The sequence below is a fragment of the Panicum virgatum genome, chromosome 5N, assembly GCF_016808335.1.
Source record: "Panicum virgatum strain AP13 chromosome 5N, P.virgatum_v5, whole genome shotgun sequence".
In the NCBI taxonomy this organism is placed as follows: Eukaryota; Viridiplantae; Streptophyta; class Magnoliopsida; order Poales; family Poaceae; genus Panicum; species Panicum virgatum.
In genome coordinates, this window is record NC_053149.1 from 48,756,971 (window position 1) to 48,774,660 (window position 17,690).

The following is a 17,690-nucleotide window of genomic DNA, read 5'->3' on the forward strand; positions in this document are numbered from 1 at the left end:
GATTTCATACTGTGGAATCGATGGAAGAAGTAGATGGCGAAATTTTGTGGGGGCGGATCTTCATGCGCATCAAATGAGTACATCATTATTGTTGGAGGTGCTGCGATTATACATGTGATTCTAGTATCTGTTGCCATGAACGCCAAATCTTTCCGAATTTGCTCATTTACTAGTTTCTGTCCTCGGCAGCGTCCAGAAATTTGGGCGTGACGAATGGGCTTCGGCACCTGCCCCGTAGTAATATGGGCCTTGGGGATGTGCTTTAAGAAGAGCAGTTTTTTATTTTTTTATTTTTTATTTTCATTTTTTACAAAAATAAATTTTTGTTTTCGAAATTTACAGAAATATACCCGGGACCCGGCCGCCCCGCTGCCGGACGGCCGGGACCTGGTCGCCCCACTGCGGGGCGGCAGAGGCTTTTCTGCAAAAAATTTCGCAGAGAATTTGCGCTGAAGCCCCTGGAGGACCAGTCGCCCGACTGCGGGGCGGGCGGCCCCCGGCAGCGGGGCGATCGCCTCCCAGAGGCCACCGGCCCTCGTTTGCTTCACCAAAAATTCAGAAAAAAATTTCGGTTTGTCGTAATACTATTCTTCAGTCTCTCGTATGTTTGTAGGTAATATTTAAGTACGACTCCACACAAGGTACGGGTACCCCGGTTCTCAGCCCTATGGAGGGTCAGGTGCCTCGCAAGGAGCTCTGTTTCGAGGAACCCAGTTTACCTCTATGACACCAGCTGCAGGGACTTTAGGTAAATATGTGGTGCATAATTTTATTTGCTTATGTTTTATGGTCGAAGGCTCATACAATACTATTTACACTCAGGATCACAACAGTTCACCGGAGCGGGGGCTTCTTCGTATCACCCTATGCCGCCACCAGGAGGATATCAAGGAGTTTATTCCTATCCACCACCACCTCCAACACAGGGTACGTACAATCATTTGTACATAATTGCATTCACCTATTTAACATTGCTTAAAAAAAGGTTTTTTGTAATCCGTAGGGTGGTCTCAAGACAACGACGAGGCCTCCTTCGACGACTTTACACGGTTGTTTGCTACGCCTGCCCAGGACGATGATCCCAGCTTGCATACACCTCTAGCTTAGTTACGCCGTTCTGCCAGAGACGTGAGGCCACCGGACCGTCATAACTACCCTACAGATCACGTACATGCACAACGTAAGAGAGGTCGGCACGATAGGGCTGGTTAGTTGTTGCCACTTGTTTCTCTATTATTATTATGGACATGTCGTCTTGGTTTTCATATTTTGTACTCAAACTTCATTTATGCTATCTTGCAATGCAAGCACACTTTTGCAGTACCAATGAACTGTTAGACTATTATATGTTATATGAATAGTATTACGACAAATCGAGAATTTTTTCTGAATTTTTGGTGAAGCAAACGAGGGCCGGTGGCCTCTGGGAGGCGGTCGCCCCGCTGCCGGGCGGCCTGGGGGGCCGGCCGCCCCGCTGCCGGGCGACCGGTCTTCCAGGGGCCTCAGCGCAAATTCTCAGTGAATTTTTTTGCAGAAAAGCCCCTGCCGCCCCGCAGCGGGGTGACCAGGTCCCGGCCGCCCGGCAGCAGGGCGGCTGGGGTATATTTCTGTAAATTTTGAAAACGAAAGTAAAAAAAATATAAAAAAACGCTTAAGAAGACTGGTGCGTTTTTTTTTCCTTTAAGATTCGCTTTTCCGATGTGTTTGGGCCTTGAGGATGTGTGCTGTTAGCGTCAATTTTTCTCTTTCCTTTAAGATTCGCTTTCCGATGTGTTTGGGCCTTTTGAGCCTTGAGGATGTGTGCTGTTAGCGTCAATTTGCTCGGCCCAACAGGACTCGTATGGTTCTCACTCGGAATGGAGTTGGGACAAGTCAAGACAGCACGTGACCACCGTATGGTCCAGTGAGCTACATTGATGATGCTACGAACATTCATGGTGATGATTACAAACAGATTGCAAATGTACAAACCGAAACCACACGCTTGACACTCTTATTGAGAGAAGAAAAAAAAGATGTACTAGGATTCACACATTGGGACTGACTGACTGACATCTCAATACGCAGCGACACAACCCTCAAACCCGTCCGGGTTAGGAGTACACGGAGTAAGAGAGAGGAGACGGCACCGATCGAGGTAGATTACTTGAGGAGCCGCGCGCGGCACCACCGGGCGGCGGATTTGATCAGATGGGGATGGCGCTGGTGACGCGCGGGTAGACGCGGTGGCCGGGTGCGCCATGATGCGGCGTCCCTTGCGGTGCCGGAACAGGTACACGGCGGCGCCCAGCGGCCACTCGATGACGCCGGCCACCACGAAGGCCACGAACCCCAGCGTCGGCCCGAGCACCTTGCACCTGCACGGGTTGCTCCGCGTCCCGCACTGCACGCACACCGGCACGAACGCCATCGCTGCTTCCTTGGTGCTGCCTGCTGCTGCTGCTAGCTGGGGACCAATAAGATTTTGCCTGTGCTAAGTTTTGAAGTGTGGATTTGCCGTGTTCGGCTGGTGTGGAGGGGGCTGCTCTTGGCTGCAGCAGCCAGCAGCCTAGCAGCTAGCAGCAAGCAGCAATCCGAACGGCAGCAGCAACCAGCAACAGCCGGAAGCAGCCCAGTAGCAACCAGCCGAACACGGATAACACACGGGTCGTATATAAAAGCTTCGGGTAGGAGACGTGTGGCTCGGCGGAGAGGGTACGTGGTGCGTGACGAGTTTGTTTTTGCCCAGTTCGGCCGAAAGGACGGCGGTGACTCATCAGCGCTCTAGAGTGCCACGCACCATCGGGGTGGGGTGCACCCATTGATGGAATGTTCTGGACTTCTGTTCCTTTCTCCGTGCTTAAGATAGCGTGTGGTTGTCGCTTGCCGGCGGATTCTATTCATGTTTTAATTAAATGATTTTCGTCGGCCTATCGAAGAAACTCGTGCTGCTCTCCCACCTTCTTTTTCTTCCTCTATTTCGCAATCTACTCTCCCGCCTCCTCCAGTTCCGGCGGCATTTCCGCCGCTACCCTCCACCATCGCTGACACTAACCTTGCTCGCCACCACCGCCATCTTCTCCTCGCCCTCGCCGCCCAGCACCGCCCACCAGAATTCCTGCCTTGGCCAGCCCCTCGCTCTCCACCGGCTGAATTGCCTACACCGCCAGGCCGCCGCCACCCCTGAACCCCCTCATCTAAGGCTGGTGATCATGATGCCCGCTCCACCCCAGGCAACTCAAAACCCTAAGGTCTGCCACCGACGACCTCGCCGGCGGCCCCTCCGCCTACATCCCACCCTTCCCTTAGCTCGCCGGTGGCTGCTCCCCCTCATCTAGCGTGGAGCATCACCTCTGCGATGGAATGGATCCAAATCGCACTGTGTGATGAATAGATTTTTCTGCTTGCCACTCTTCTATACTACCGGGTCATCTCGCCTACGTGGCAAAGGCCTGTGGTTTAATAGTAACGGTAATCGTGTAGCAAATGTTCTTACTATGTATGCCCAGAATTCTAGAAAGATTTTTCAACTACTATACATTATCGCGACCGAGAGAGCCATGACTGAGCTCTAAAACAGACTCGTGTAAGCTAACTACTGATCAGATTTCTTTTAAGATGAAAACGTTCCGAGACTAATTATTGAATGAGGCTAAACCGAGAGAGGCAAGTTTATTTGCAACTTTTTTTAATGTTTCTATCAGTCTGGATAATCTGATGATCATTACCATAGCTAAGCGCAGCAAGTTAATATAGCTTCAAGTTCATATAGCATTTTCGTATGTACTGTGTTTCGCAAAGAGAAAAAGTTCACATAGCATTAGTTGCGGTTCAAAAAAGGAAACAAAACTTCTTCTTTTTTTGTTTTAGGCTGAAAGACTACTTTTATTTTGGCGATCATGTCATCTCCTGTTGGAAGATAGCATCATTTATTCATATAAGCATCATTTATTCATATACAATAAATCATAGTACTAATCATGACTGAAGGTACAAACACCCATACTGATTCTAAAATTCAAACCCAAGTGGGTAGATCCATCATCAGCGTCAGGTCTAATCAGCATGCAAGCGAAGCGAAGATTCAGCCCAAATTAGAATTTTTTGCAACTAGTGCTAGGCCCAAGCCCGTTGTCTTGGCCTAGTTTTAGGGAAAGTGGGTTGCTGGCCGGTTCCCTATCAATCTATCTATTATATTAATAAGGGAGTGCTAGAAAAAGTTAAAAGAACCCACCACGTTCACCGAGAGAGTAGAAATTCCCACGTTAATCTAAAAAAGAAAAAGATATGCACCGTCAGATTTTATGAAGAGCTAACGGTCTTGAATAACACCAAGAGTCCATACCAACTACAACTACTATATATATAAATTAAAAATTAAAAATAAAGAAATTGATAGCTGATTTTTACGTGGGAAAGCAAATAGTTAAATAATAGAGAGCCCATAGCAAATAACTGGCCTATAAATCACTAACAACAATCGGAGAAGAAAGAGAAAAATTGTACACCATCGATATCTACGGATTTAAATTGTATCGATGGACTACTACAATATATATAAAAATTAAAAATTAAAAATAAGGAAATTGATAGCTGATTTCTACGTGGGAAATCAAATATTTAAATAATAGAGAGCCCATAGCAAATAACTGTCCTATATATCACTAACAACAATCAGAGAAGAAAGAGAAAAATTGTACACCATCAATATCTATGGATTTAAATTGTATCGATGGACAAAAAAATATATAGAGGAAATAGATTTGTTCTATAAATAATGCAGTCCTCGGTTTAAGGCAAAAGAAGGAAACATGGCTGGTGCTCGTGTAAAACATTTTTTCAAGATACAGTACTTACATACAAGGTCTAGAAACTCAGTTTCAGAAAAGACTACGCATGGGGAGAGTGCTGGTGCGTGTTAGTTTGCTCCTAGATACAAAACTGAATGAAGCAGAATTTATTAATGCTTAGGTCGATAGAAACAATTCAAATAGTATATTAATTATGGTTAATAAATAGCTAAACATTTTGTCCATATCAAATATTGTAAGAAAATATTGGTTCTTACCCAATATGATAAGGAAAAAAATGCCCATCTAATCTAAATATCATTTAAAGGAGACAAATAATAATTGATTAAGATTGTAAACATACGTCCCGCCAGAAATAAAAAGACGCAGCAGATTCAACGGACATTGGTTTCAAGAATTCTCATCGACGATGTCGGTGATGATACTGATACATGAAGTGGAGTGTAACTCGCGTCTGATGACTGAAAGCCGCACATGATCAGATCATCAGCGGAAATTGAGTAGGGAAAAAAATCTACGTCGGATAACCATACATCTCACTTAAAACAAAACACTCACGGGTCTATAAAAAACAATTATATTAGCTCAATGTCTCAGATGATTTATATTTTGAACCTCTCTGGTGCATTAAACCAAGCTAAGAGGCCAAACCATAGTCAGTCAGACTAAATCTGCGTAAGAGCTTTTTTTTCAAGGGACGGTACTTACATCCAAGGTCTAGAAACTTCAGAAAAGACTACGCATGGTCAGGGAGACTGCTGATGCATGTTATTTTGCTCCTAGATATGAAACTGAATGACGCAGAAGGTATTATTGCTTAAGTCGATAAGAATAATTCAAATAGTATATTAAATATGATTAATAAATAGCTAAACATTTTGTACAATAATATCAAATATTGTAAGATAAAATTGGTTCGTACCCAACATGACAAGGAAAAAAGTGTCAATCTAATCTAAATATTAATTAAAGAAGACAAATAATAATTGATCAATATTGTAAACATATGTACTGCCACAAATAAAAGAAAATGCTAAGAGCAGATTCTACGGACATTGGTTTCAAGAATTCTCTTCGACGATGTCGGTGATGATACTGATACATGAAGTAGAGTGTAACTTGCGTCTGACAACTGACAGCCACACGGGATCAGATCAGCGGTGGAAATTGAGTAGAAAAAAAGCTATGTCGGATAACAATACATGTTACTTACAATAAAACACTAACAGGGCCTATCAACATCAATTATATTAGCACAATGTCTCAAATGATTTCTATTTTGAACATCTCCGGTGCATTAAGCCAAGCTAAGAAGTCAAACTATAGTCAGTCAGACTGAATCTGCGTAAGAGCATGATGGCGAGCTCTTGCATGCATATGTTATCGGCCATCACACCACCCACCATAATGCTGCTAACCAGATTTCAGAAAGGCATCCATCATCATCACGTTGTCATAGGTTTATCGGGTTGAATTCTCGACTGAATATTCTATACATAAAAAGTTGTAGGTAGTATTCAACAAGAGCGAATGAGAGGTACGGTAAATAAAATACCAAATACATCTATTCTATTAAGTTAAAAGGATCTAAAAATAAATAAAATACTAGCTACCCGTGCTATTAGCGTGGGCCATCTTGCTAGTTCTTATAAAAAAAAGGCACCAGTAAATTTTGGACGAGAGGCTTCTAGCGTTACCCTTTCCCCTGCTACAGGAGGAAGAGGCGAACTCAGAGCGATCCTCAAATCCGGCATCGATTTCGTCGATTCTCCTCCGCCGGCAGCCTCTCCGGCGCCGTGCGTGGTGGAGGGTCGGTGAATCGACGTTCGGCAAACTTGTATAGCTTAGCTAGTAGTCCTATGGCTATACCGCCTTTTTGACGGCGTCGGCATGCCGCCGGTCGAAGCTTTTGCTCCGTCGCAGCTCCCATGGGGATCTTGTCTGCGAGCTTGCTGTGGATGTTGTGCTATGGAGACGGCGCCCTGCTCTCCTGCTGCTCCCTCCTTTGTTCTCGGATGGGCGTGAGCTGCAGGTTTATTGCTTTCTTCCCGGTGATGTGGTCGCCGCGGATTTTGTTTGCCTCCTGGTTCGTCTTCGTCGCTGCTATTCTTCTTGCTGCTCTCCGTGATGGTGGAGTGGCTGGGGAGGACCGGAGCGGGGCGCATCTGGGGTGGCTTCAGCTCCCCATGCCCTTCGTCGCGCAGTTTTCCGGTGAGTGGGTTACGGTGCGACCTCCTCTCCTCTCCTCCGAGCTGGTGCCGGCGTCTTTGGTGATGGCGGCTGGAGGTCTATGCTCGCGAGGTTATATGGTTTCCGGCGGTGCTCGGACGACGGAGTCGACGTCGCGTTCGTGAAATATGATCGTGTCCTCTCTCTTCTTCGCTGTTGTGTCTCTCTCTTCTTCGCTGTCGTCGGTAAAGTTTCATGTCGTCTCCCTCGCGTGACCTCACAATAGTCGGTACGACTTGTCCGTCGTCTGCAGAATCAAGTTGGCTCTGCCGATATCACGAATGACACATCATATTTTCTGTGTGTAGATGTAGGTCTGCGTATGTGTGTGAGGGTGTGAGTGTGTGATGCACTTCTGTACGTGTACAAAAATAGATACTAGATCTGTACCTAGAAAGGGAGGCTTCAAAAAAATTCTTATAAAAAAAGAGAAGAAAATGTTTCCATAAAAAATTGAAAGGAATTTGTTAGAATTTGTGTTTTTCCTTTTCCTCATTTAGTACATTTTTTCAAGGAGTATTCTTAAACCATCTTTCAGTTCGGCCTTGCATGTAAATCAAGGTTAGATAGGATCGGTATGAATATAAAAAAACAAAAAATCAAATATTTTTTGCAGGTAACGAAAATTAAATATTTATCTTTCTTAGACAAACATTTTTCAGACTGCAACATGGTTCCGATTCTCGCCTTAAAGAAACAACTTGCATCGGAGCATTGAACTAGATTTTTCACAATGAAAACTGGGACCTGCTTGTTGGCCAAACATATAGGCCTTGATGAGGGGGAGGGGGGGGGGGGATTTCCCGTCAAAAAATGAGGGGTGAAAGAGAAAAATAAGCAGGTGAGCTAACACCAGCTATTTTTCTTATAGCACTGTTGAGAAATCTTCCTGTTTCAGGAATTCATCGCCGGCCGGGCCTCTCTAAGCTGATTATTGTAGCAAAGATGCTGAACTTCGACAGTGACGGTGCTTCATAGCTTGGGTGAGCAAAATTGATTAGCAAGGCAGCTGTGCTCAATTCCGCGCGCATGCGTTGTCTTAGGAAAATGGGGAAAATGAAGAAAAAGACGTCTGCACGGAAGCATGATGAGATTGAAAAGAATGTCGTGCATGGGTCTTTTTTTTATCCCCTAGGCCAGAAGTTCGATCTTTTTTCCTTTTGTTAGATGAAGTTTGGTTGTATTTAAGATGTTGTAGTGTAAATTCTAGTGCCATTGCAAAAAAAAATCCTTCTCTAAGTTCAAACTGATAAAAAATGCTAAAAACATAGGAATTTGAGCACTTGGAGGAATGAACCCTAGAGGCAAGACTTACCGATTTTACTTGCAGTTTTTGATGATCGTTCATGTCTACCGTTGTGAACTGTAGTTTAAGGCACGGTGGCTTTGGGCAGTTAGCACTTAGCAGTCCTTGCATTTGCGGATTGATTAGCTGGGTTTTGCCTACCGCACATGCCTAATCATTGGAACCTTTTGTGCTAAAGAAAAGGCATGAACCATTGGATCATTAACAAGACACAGTTGCGCCAACTCAGTTTCCGTCAGCGCAGTTGTATATTCGCCTGCTTTTGTGTCGTTCTTGCTCCCAATTGATGCACGTTTAAATTATTTCTTCGGTCCAGCTTAGCTTCTCTGTTCGCACAGGAAATTGGTGGCGCCAATTCCACCAGTTGAGAGGCCATGGGGCATCCTAGCTGGAATGCTCAGTATCCTGAAAAGAAGGAAATGCAAAACCAGTTGCACATGTGTGTAGCAGCGCTACTCTGAATTCCTTATAGGGCGCGCGTGCGTTGCTACCCATAGCGGCGCGCGGTAGCGGCGCACACGCCCGTCGCCGCCGCCGCCGCTGCCGCCGAGGAGCGACCTAAGGTTTGGGGGGAGGAGGGAGGGGGCGGCTATGGATGGTGGGAGGTGGGCGGAGCCGGCGGCCGAGGTGGCGGCGGCTTTCGTGATTCGGGTTGCTGGGGGTGGGGGTGGCTCGCCGGCTCCCATGGCCACCAGCCATAGAGGAAGGGGCCGGGGGTGGTGGCGGCCCGGCAGTGGAGGCGGGTTGTCCGGCGGAGGGCACGGCGGCGCGGTGGCGCCGCCGGCCAGGCGGTGCCGGACAATCGGTGGGCGGTGGCCGGCGGCGGGGGCGACAGGACGGCGCGACGGCGGCGCGGTGGCGTGCTCGGTTAGTGCGGCGGCGGTGGAGGGCGGCGGCGGAGGCCGCCGGAGCCGGGGGAGGCGGTTGCCGGCGGGGGCGACGGGAGGAACAGAGACGGAAGAAGAAAGAAGAAAGGAGGAAGGAGGAGGAAGAAAAACAGTAGAAAGAGAAAGAAGGCGTACCCGTTCGCTGCGGCGCGCGAGCGCTGTCCAGCGCCCCCGCGCTACTCTTAGCTCTCCTACCGAAATGCTTTCAGATTCGTGCAAGTGAAGCGGATCAACTTTCACAAACTTTTACCACTCCATGCTAAAGCCCCCGCGCTACTCTTAGCTCTCCTACCGAAATGCTTTCAGATTCGTGCATGTGAAGCGGATCAACTTTCGTAAACTTTTACCACTCCATGCTACTTGCAGTACGTTATCTGTAGTAAAACAGAAGTATAGTGTGTACTTCCAATCTTTCATGGATAAAGGCTGCTGAGCAGAATTTGCACGTCAAGATGAAACATGCCGTGGGGACTGGCGGCAACCAGCAAGCAAGGGGAGTAGCGGATAGGTGAACTTGATTCGGTAGTCAGCGGCCACATGGCGCGCCCAAGCAGGACAGCCCGGAGCATATCGGAAGCTTCTCTTGGCGCTTCATTATACTTGGCAGTTGGCACCGCACGCAGGTGAAGCCACCTTTACGCGACCCCCCGCTCCTAACCTCAATGATGCGCATGAGCGCGAGCATGATCTCTCGCCGCTACGGTAGCCAGGGCTCGACGCGTCGTCGCGCACGGACTCGCCCGCCGCATGTGCGGTCGGGCGCGGAGGCAGGGCGCACATGCGGCGCGGCCGCGTCGTCGGTGCTCTGCTCCCTTCCCGAGCGGAACGCGCGCGCGCGCCCTCGCCTCGGCGCGGCCATGGCGCGGCGCGCGTTATCTGCGCGCGCGCCGCCCGGCCCGTCGCCGCACCGCCGCCCATAATGCCACGCGGGTGCCGATAATGCACGGCGGCCGTGCATGTGGCCGGCCAATTTGACCCACCGTTTTAGGAGCCGCCACATGCGCCGTCGCTTTCGAGCCGTACTGGAGCGGAGCAGCGGAAGGTAGCGAGCCAACCACCGGCCCCAGAATGCCCTCCCCTCGGCCCTCGCTCGCTGCTCAAGCCTCAAGGCGTCCCTTCCCAATAAGCAACGATCCCAATGAACACCACGCCTTCCTACTGGTCTGCTACTCGAATTCTGAAGCACAACTCTGCTTATTCCTTCCAGTAGTTACACTGCCAGCGTATAGTATGTACCTTCCGCTGCTCCGATCCAAGCTAGGAGCCCCAACTAATATTCCCTCCAGTCTTGCAAGTGCAAACAACGGGAGTAGATGGACACGCTCGCATCATAAGAGGGCGGCTCGGCTGAGGGGGCCAACGACGCGCACCACAGGCCGCCTCCCTCCTTTCCCGTAGGCTCGTAGCGTAGCGTGTTAGTGTTAGCCTAGTCAGCCGAGCACTGCAAGCCGCACCTGCCTCGCGCGCGATCGACCATGGGAAGGCCGGTGGCGCCGGTCCTCGCGCTGGCGATCGTCGTCGCCGCCGCGGCGGCGGTCGCCACGGCGGCCCCGGGGGAGGTGAAGTGCGGCGGGTGCTCGCCGTGCGTCGGCGCCGACTGCCCCGTGCTGTACCCGTCGCCGCCCCCGCCGCCGCCGTACTACTACTACAGCCCGCCGCCGCCGGCGGCCTACTACCCGGGGTCGGGCTGCCCGCCGCCGCCGGGCGCGTACATTCAGATCGGGAGCACGCCGCCGGGGAAGGGCCCGCTGTACCCGCAGGACCCCGGGTTCATGCCGTCCGCCGCGCCGGGCCGCGCCGCCCCGCTCGTGGCCGGCATGCTTGCCGCGGTGGCCGCCGCGTGGGCTGCCTTCTTGTGATCCGCAACCGCAATGCCACATGACGGCGGGCTCCTCCGGTAAGTAGGCCGACGCGCGCGCGGAGGCGATCCTACCGGCGTTCCAGTTGAGGGTTTCCAATCCCAGTGTATTTACGCATGCTACTTTTCGATAATAATCTTTACTTGCCATCCTATACATGGGCTGTAGTTCGTTGTTGCAAATGTATCAAGGTTTTCTTTGCTTTAGTTTTTTTTTTAGAAAAAAATCTGATGATTTTAGAACAATTTCACTTGTATGAAACGGAACCCAAAATTAAGCAGATGTGGAACTAGAAGTTCATTCCTGATTTCAAATTTTCTGTTCTCATGGCGTGTATCGTCGTCAATCGTGCTCTACTTCCTCTTATTCTGCGAGCAACTTGCCGGCGCCACTGGTCATGGGGGGCGGAGATCAGGCCGATCAAGCTGGTGCGGCCGTGAGCAGGCCGCATCCGTCTGCCATGCTCAGTTTCCAAACCTCAATTCAATTAAGGCTCATCTGCATGGGTCAGGATCGCGTTGCGTATAGTAGCGGACAGCTCAGGTTTCCATGGATTGCGACCTGTTCGCAGAGGGGGATGCCGCGCTCTCTCTCTCTCTAGTCTCTCTCTCTAGCTGAGAGAGTGAGAGCGAACCCCGCCGGTGACCACTCCGGTCCCGGCGGCCACCAAGCCCGCATCGCCGGCAGCCATCCCGGCTCCGGCGAACGCCAGGTCACCCCTCCACCCCCTCTCCCCCCTCCCGTCGTCGTCGTCCTCCTGGACGATGGGCGACTCACCGCCACCTCCTCATCCCTGGCGTGGTGAGGAACATCCGTCCTCCGGGAACCATTCTGGTACCAGATCTAGGAACCTCAACCCCGATGCCACCCCGTTCACTCCCTCCCCTGGAGCTGGCACCTCTCGGTCGCCCGACGGAATCTGCTTCAGCATCTCGTCGTTGGATTCTGAGGAGGAGGCGTTCTTGTGGTCTACCCCACGTCCCTCCTCCAGGGGCAAGTGGCCGGTGGTCGATGAAGCCCCACCCCCCCTCCGGACGGGAGGCCGCCCCACCTCGTGGATTCATGGCGGATGCCCGTCGTGCTCGGGTCCCCCCCCTCCACTGGTCGCACAGGTCCCTCCACCGGCCCGTCGTGCGCTGGTTGATGCTGATGGATTCCAGCTCGTCACTTCCAGGCGCCGAGCTCATCGCAGTCACGCCAACCGCTCGCGCCCCCCGATTCCCGCGCGGCGTCCGGTTCCTGCGGACCTCGTCGGGCGCTGCTTCAACTGCTTGTCGTATGATCACGTCGCCGCGCGGTGCCCTAACCCCTCGCGCTGCCTGCGCTGTGAAGAGGTCGGCCACTCCGCCAAGAACTGCAAGCGTGGTCGTCGTGACGCACCCCCGGCGCGTGGTCGTGGTCGTCCTGTTCGCCGCCCTGACCATGTTGCGGATGCGGCGGCGGCTCGGCGCCGTGCCCAGGCTTGGCGCTCCGTTGCTTCGGCTTCTACAGCAACCTCGGCTTCTGGTTCCACCGGCCGAACCTACTCCGGTCCTCCGTCCATCTGTGCGGCTTCGCCACCTCATGGCCCGCGGCGCTCGGAGGCTCACATTCCGGCACCCCCGGAGCCGGATTTGGTCGCTGAACTCCAACCCCCCAGCCCATCGCCTGTCGGCCATCCCTCCAGACGCCCGGCGCAGCGGCTGTGTGTTCTACCCCGAGACGACAATCTACAGGTTAAAGAGGACATGCTCTCTGGTCGTGCCTTGGTCGCCTTGGTGACAGGAACTCGCCCCGGTTGCTCGACTGACAGGGCCCGGAACTACATCCTGGAACAATTTGGCATCCCGAATGAGAGCTTCTCCATCCATCGGTTCCAACCTGAAGATTTCCTGCTTATCTTCAACGACACAACTGCTCTTGAGTTGGTACTGAATGGCACACCCACTCCTCGTGATGGTTTGATCCTGAAGTTCAAAAGATGGCAGCGGTTTGCTACTGCTGAAGAGGATTCAATGAAGTTCCGGGTCTTGGTCGAGCTCCGTGGCATCCCTTCGCATGCCTGGTCATCTGCGGCGGCTTGGGCGGCGCTTGGCGATCACTATGCCTGCCCGGAACCTACACCGGCCACGGTTGCCCGTACTGACCTTCGCCGCTTCCATGCGGTCACATGGTGCACTCATCCGGATCTGATCCCCAACGTTTCGTTTCTTCAGATTCCAGAGCATCGCGATCCAAATGCTGGTGCAGAGCTCTTCCTGCGGCCTGAGGAGATCATCCATCATGATTTGCCTTTGCTCAAGTATCGGGTTGAAATTGAAATTCTAGAGTTCCAGGACTGGAATACTGATTCTGAGGATTCCTTTGAGCCGCACTGGCCGGATCGTTGGTGGAGTGAGTCTGAAGATGAAGATGATATCCCGGGTCTCCGTGATCTCTCCCGCTCTTCCCCATGGCCAAGAGAATCAGTCTTCCGTCGTCTTGGTAGCCGAGGCAGCTCTGGGTCGTCCGGTGATGGTCGTCCTGATGCACAGGGTGCTACTAATGGTGACCGTCGCCATGCTGCTCTGCATTCTGCCAATGGAGATCGTCCGGTATCTGCAGCAACTCGTTTTCACGCTCCAGCTGATGGCTCTTGCCATGGCGCTGACTTGCTGGTCGGGGCGGTCACCATTGCCGCCGGCAGTCCTATGCAAGCTTGCGTTTTGGATCCTCCGTTGCGCCTCCCGCTTCGCCTCGATGGTCGCGCACGCTCACGGGCCACGCCGGCACCCCATGCCCTGACCGTTGCGGGTGCACAGCTCGAGGATCCCACGCTCCTGCCCGAGGTTGCGCTGGCGCCGGCTGCTCCGGCTTTTGACCCTATGCTGAGCGAAGCCATGTTGCCTCTCCCTCGGCGACAGGATACTGTTTCCATGCGGTGCCAGCAGCTACAAGACAACGCCTCGTCCCAGGTCGATCTCTTGCCTCCTGCGCGGGATCTTGTCTCGGTTGTGGAGATGGATAACGATCCTATGCTGTGTGAGCTTCGGCCTGCCTCCCACCCTCCTACTCATCCAGACCCAGCTCCCGTTACGGGCTGCGTGGGCTCGCCTGGTGGTGTCGCGCCCGCTCTGGGCCAGTGCTCGGTCGTGCCAGTGGATTTGGATCCGCCCGAGTCTCCACATGATGCCGCTTCCCTGGAACGGGTAACTTTCGACGATAGCTCCCATTCTGAGGTCGTGTTCTGCACCCCTGATGAGCACCGGCATGTTACTACTACACGAGAGGCACCCATTCTATGCTGCCACTGCACATCCCGGTCGCAACTTGCACACCCATTCGTAAGAATGGCAACGGGTCGGGTTCGGATCGGGTGGAGTCTCCATGCACCCAAAACCGAAACCCGAAATCGAAACCCGAACCCGAACCCGAAACCGATTCGGGTGGAAATCCATCACCAAAACCAAACCCGCGGATACCCGAAACCCGAATGGATACCCGAAACCCGTGGATAAATATACACATATTCACATGTATAAACAAGAGGCAACAAATAATAAATATTTTCATGACTCAACTTTCAATAAATTTAATAGTCTAAGTAAACAAATTATCATTAACATATTATAAAACATGAGTTTTAATTTCAAATAATTTATTTCGGATATCCATTGGATATCCACGGGTGGAAACCAAAACCCGAAACCGAACCCGAAACCAAACCCAAACCCGAACTTGAAAACCGTGGGCGAAAAACCAACACCAAACCGAAACCCGAAAAACCGAAACTCGCGGATACCCGTACCGAACCCGATCCGCTGCCATCTCTACCCGTTCGGCATGCAGTTGTTGATTTTGCTGCATCTGTCTGCAGGGCTTCGACACCTCCCGTCGCCGTCGCTCCACCCCCACGCAGGAGAGCGCGCACTCCCCCAAGGTCGGTAGAGATCAGGCGCAGGGAACGCCTTGCCAAGAAGTCCCACCTGAGGGCCACCAAGCCGGCCGTGCAAGCACAAAACGTCCTCATGCGGCGACTCGGCCTGACTACGCCCTCGACACCCCCGGATGCTATCTCGTTCCAGCTCTTTGTGGATATGTTCTCCACTACCCTTTCCGAATCCCACTGTGAAGCATTGGATGTTCTACTGCCCAATGTTGCGCCCTTTGTGGCTGCGGTCGAGTCGGATCCACTGTGAACTGCAGTAATCCGTGTGTTTCTTTTCAGTCGCAAACTCTATTTCATAATGTTGTCAGACAATATCTTAATCTGGAACGTGCGAGGACTCAATTCTAGAGCTCGCCGGATGGTCGTTAAAGAACTTGTTACCCAAGAACGTTTTACCCTTGTCGCCCTCCAAGAAACCAAACTACAAACTTGTGATCATGCTCTGGTGCTTGAGATGTTAGGTACGGGATTTGATTATTTTCATGTACCGGCTACTCATACTTGCGGTGGCATCTTGGTTGCTTGGCATTGTGATTTCTGGTCGGCTTCCAACCCGAGACTACACCGGTCGTCCCTATCTGCAAAATTACACTGCGTTCATGCTAACGAAGACTGGTGGTTTACTTGTGTCTATGGCCCTCAAGGCGACACCGAGAAAATTCAGTTTCTTGAACACCTCTCTGATCTCCGTACACATTGTGCTGGGCCATGGTTGCTCTGTGGTGATTTTAATCTTATTTACAAAGCAGAAGACAAGAATAACACCAATCTGAATAGGAGAATGATGGGTCGCTTCCGCAGGTTCATAGACACTGCTGAGCTGCAAGAATTACATCTGGATGGTCGCCGGTTCACATGGAGCAGTGAACGCGTCGCACCTACACTGGCACGCCTTGATCGTGTCTTCGCAACTGAGAAATGGCTCACGTCCTTTCCTAACCATACCCTCTCAGCATTATCCTCCGAATGCTCAGATCGTGCTCCCTTGCGACTCACCACGGTCGCCATGTTGCATACTTTCAAGCGATTTCAGTTTGAGACTATCTGGCCCAAATTCGATGGCTACTTGACGGTGGTGGAGGAGGCGTGGAATTGTCCTTGGCCAGATGCCGACGCCTTCCATGTCTTGGACTACAAACTCCGCAACACGGCAAAAGCCCTGAAAAGCTGGAGTGCAAAGCATGTGGGCTCGGTCAGATTGCAGCTTGCGATTGCCAAAGAGCTACTTCGTTTTGATGTTGCCCAAGAAAACCGTGTTCTAGCTCCCCATGAAATCAGGTTGAGGAGAAAGGCCAAGGCGAGCTGCCTGGGCTTGGCTTCCTTGCTGCGCACGATCACGCGTCAATGTTCCTGTTGGGGATTGGACCTTCGGGTCAAGCCCTCACCCTTGGAAATGCTCCCTAACCTGTTTTCAGGACCCCAACGAGAGGAAACCAAGCATACCCGAAGGTATCGGATGAACATTAAGAAGCGCAAGCACAAAGATCGTGACCTTCGGTACGAATGATAACACCTTCTGGAGGCCGAAGGTGACGGATGTCTGTCCAGAAGCGCAAGCGCGAAGACCAATACCTTCGGCGACGAAGGATATCGCCTTCGTCCGGCCGAAGGTGACGAACGGTTGCTCAGAAGCACAAGTTCGAAGACCAGGACCTTCGGGTAAAGGAATCAACTTCGGGAACGAAGGTGACGGCTAATTGCTTGTTGACGGAACCTTCATGGCTGTGACTCCCAGAGGTCCCCGAAGGCAGTGAAAACCTTCATCGGTTGTAGATATGTGTGTGAAACGTGAATATGTAAGAAGGTCGGATTTGTACACCTCTCGAATACGTGAGAAGGTCGGATTTGTAAACCTCTTACCTTGTAATTTTACCCCGAAGCCGGCTAAAAATGAGCTGTAAATGAGTTGGAAGGGGGCAACTTGGGAAAACCTGGCCGAGGGTTAGGGGTATAAATAGCCCCCTCTCTCCACAGTGTAAAGTGTTGAATTTTCCGGTCATTATTGGAGAATTGAGCACCTACTTTCATTGCCATCTTCATACTGTTCATGCTCCCTGTCTGGGCGTCTAAGAAGCTAAGATCCCAACAGTTCCAGGATTATGAACATTGCTGAGGGGGATGCCAATACTAGGTTTTTTCATTTGCAAGCCTGCCATCGTAAAAGGAAGAGTTACGTTGACAAGGTCCAACTCAATGATGTTGTTCTGATCCAAGAGGAAGACAAAGCGCAAGCCTTCTTCAATTTTTATGATGATCTCTTGGGCACGCCCTCTGCACCTTCCTTGAAGCTAGATTTCGGTGAGCTCAGCATACCCTCTATTGATCTCTCTGGGACTGATTCCTGTTTTACCGAGGAGGAGGTTTGGCAAGCCATACAAGAAACCCACCCTGAGAAGGTGAGGAATGTTGAGTACTCTATCCTGCTTGTGATGAGTGAATTGTCAACCGTGCGGTGTGATCGTGCGCTTGGTCTTTGGATTGCAGGTACACGGGCGTCGAGTGTCGATGGGGAGCTGCCGTGGAGGTGTTGTGGCTGATGGACCGTGCGGTGGACGGCGGTGAAGGGCAGCCGGGACCGGAGCTCGGACCGGGAGGCAGCTGTGGCGTCCACTCCTGGATCGAGGGCGCAAGCGGCGACGGAAGGCGGGTTTCTTGGTTTGCGCCACAAAACCAAGGAGACGGACGGCGGTTGAAGACGCCAAGTCGTGGAGG

The 17,690-nt window shown here is 51.5% G+C and overlaps 1 protein-coding gene and 1 pseudogene across 1 annotated transcript; one reads left to right on the plus strand and one right to left on the minus strand.

The window, feature by feature from the left end:
- Positions 1–1,904: 1,904 nt before the first annotated feature.
- LOC120672165 lies at positions 1,905–2,410 on the minus strand (annotated as a pseudogene).
- Positions 2,411–10,327: 7,917 nt separating this feature from the next.
- LOC120671863 (leucine-rich repeat extensin-like protein 1) lies at positions 10,328–11,400 on the plus strand. Its single transcript, XM_039952125.1, has one exon. It carries the CDS (start codon positions 10,688–10,690, stop codon positions 11,069–11,071), a length of 384 nt encoding a protein of 127 aa, XP_039808059.1. The 5' UTR covers positions 10,328–10,687; the 3' UTR covers positions 11,072–11,400.
- The last annotated feature ends 6,290 nt before the right edge of the window (positions 11,401–17,690 follow it).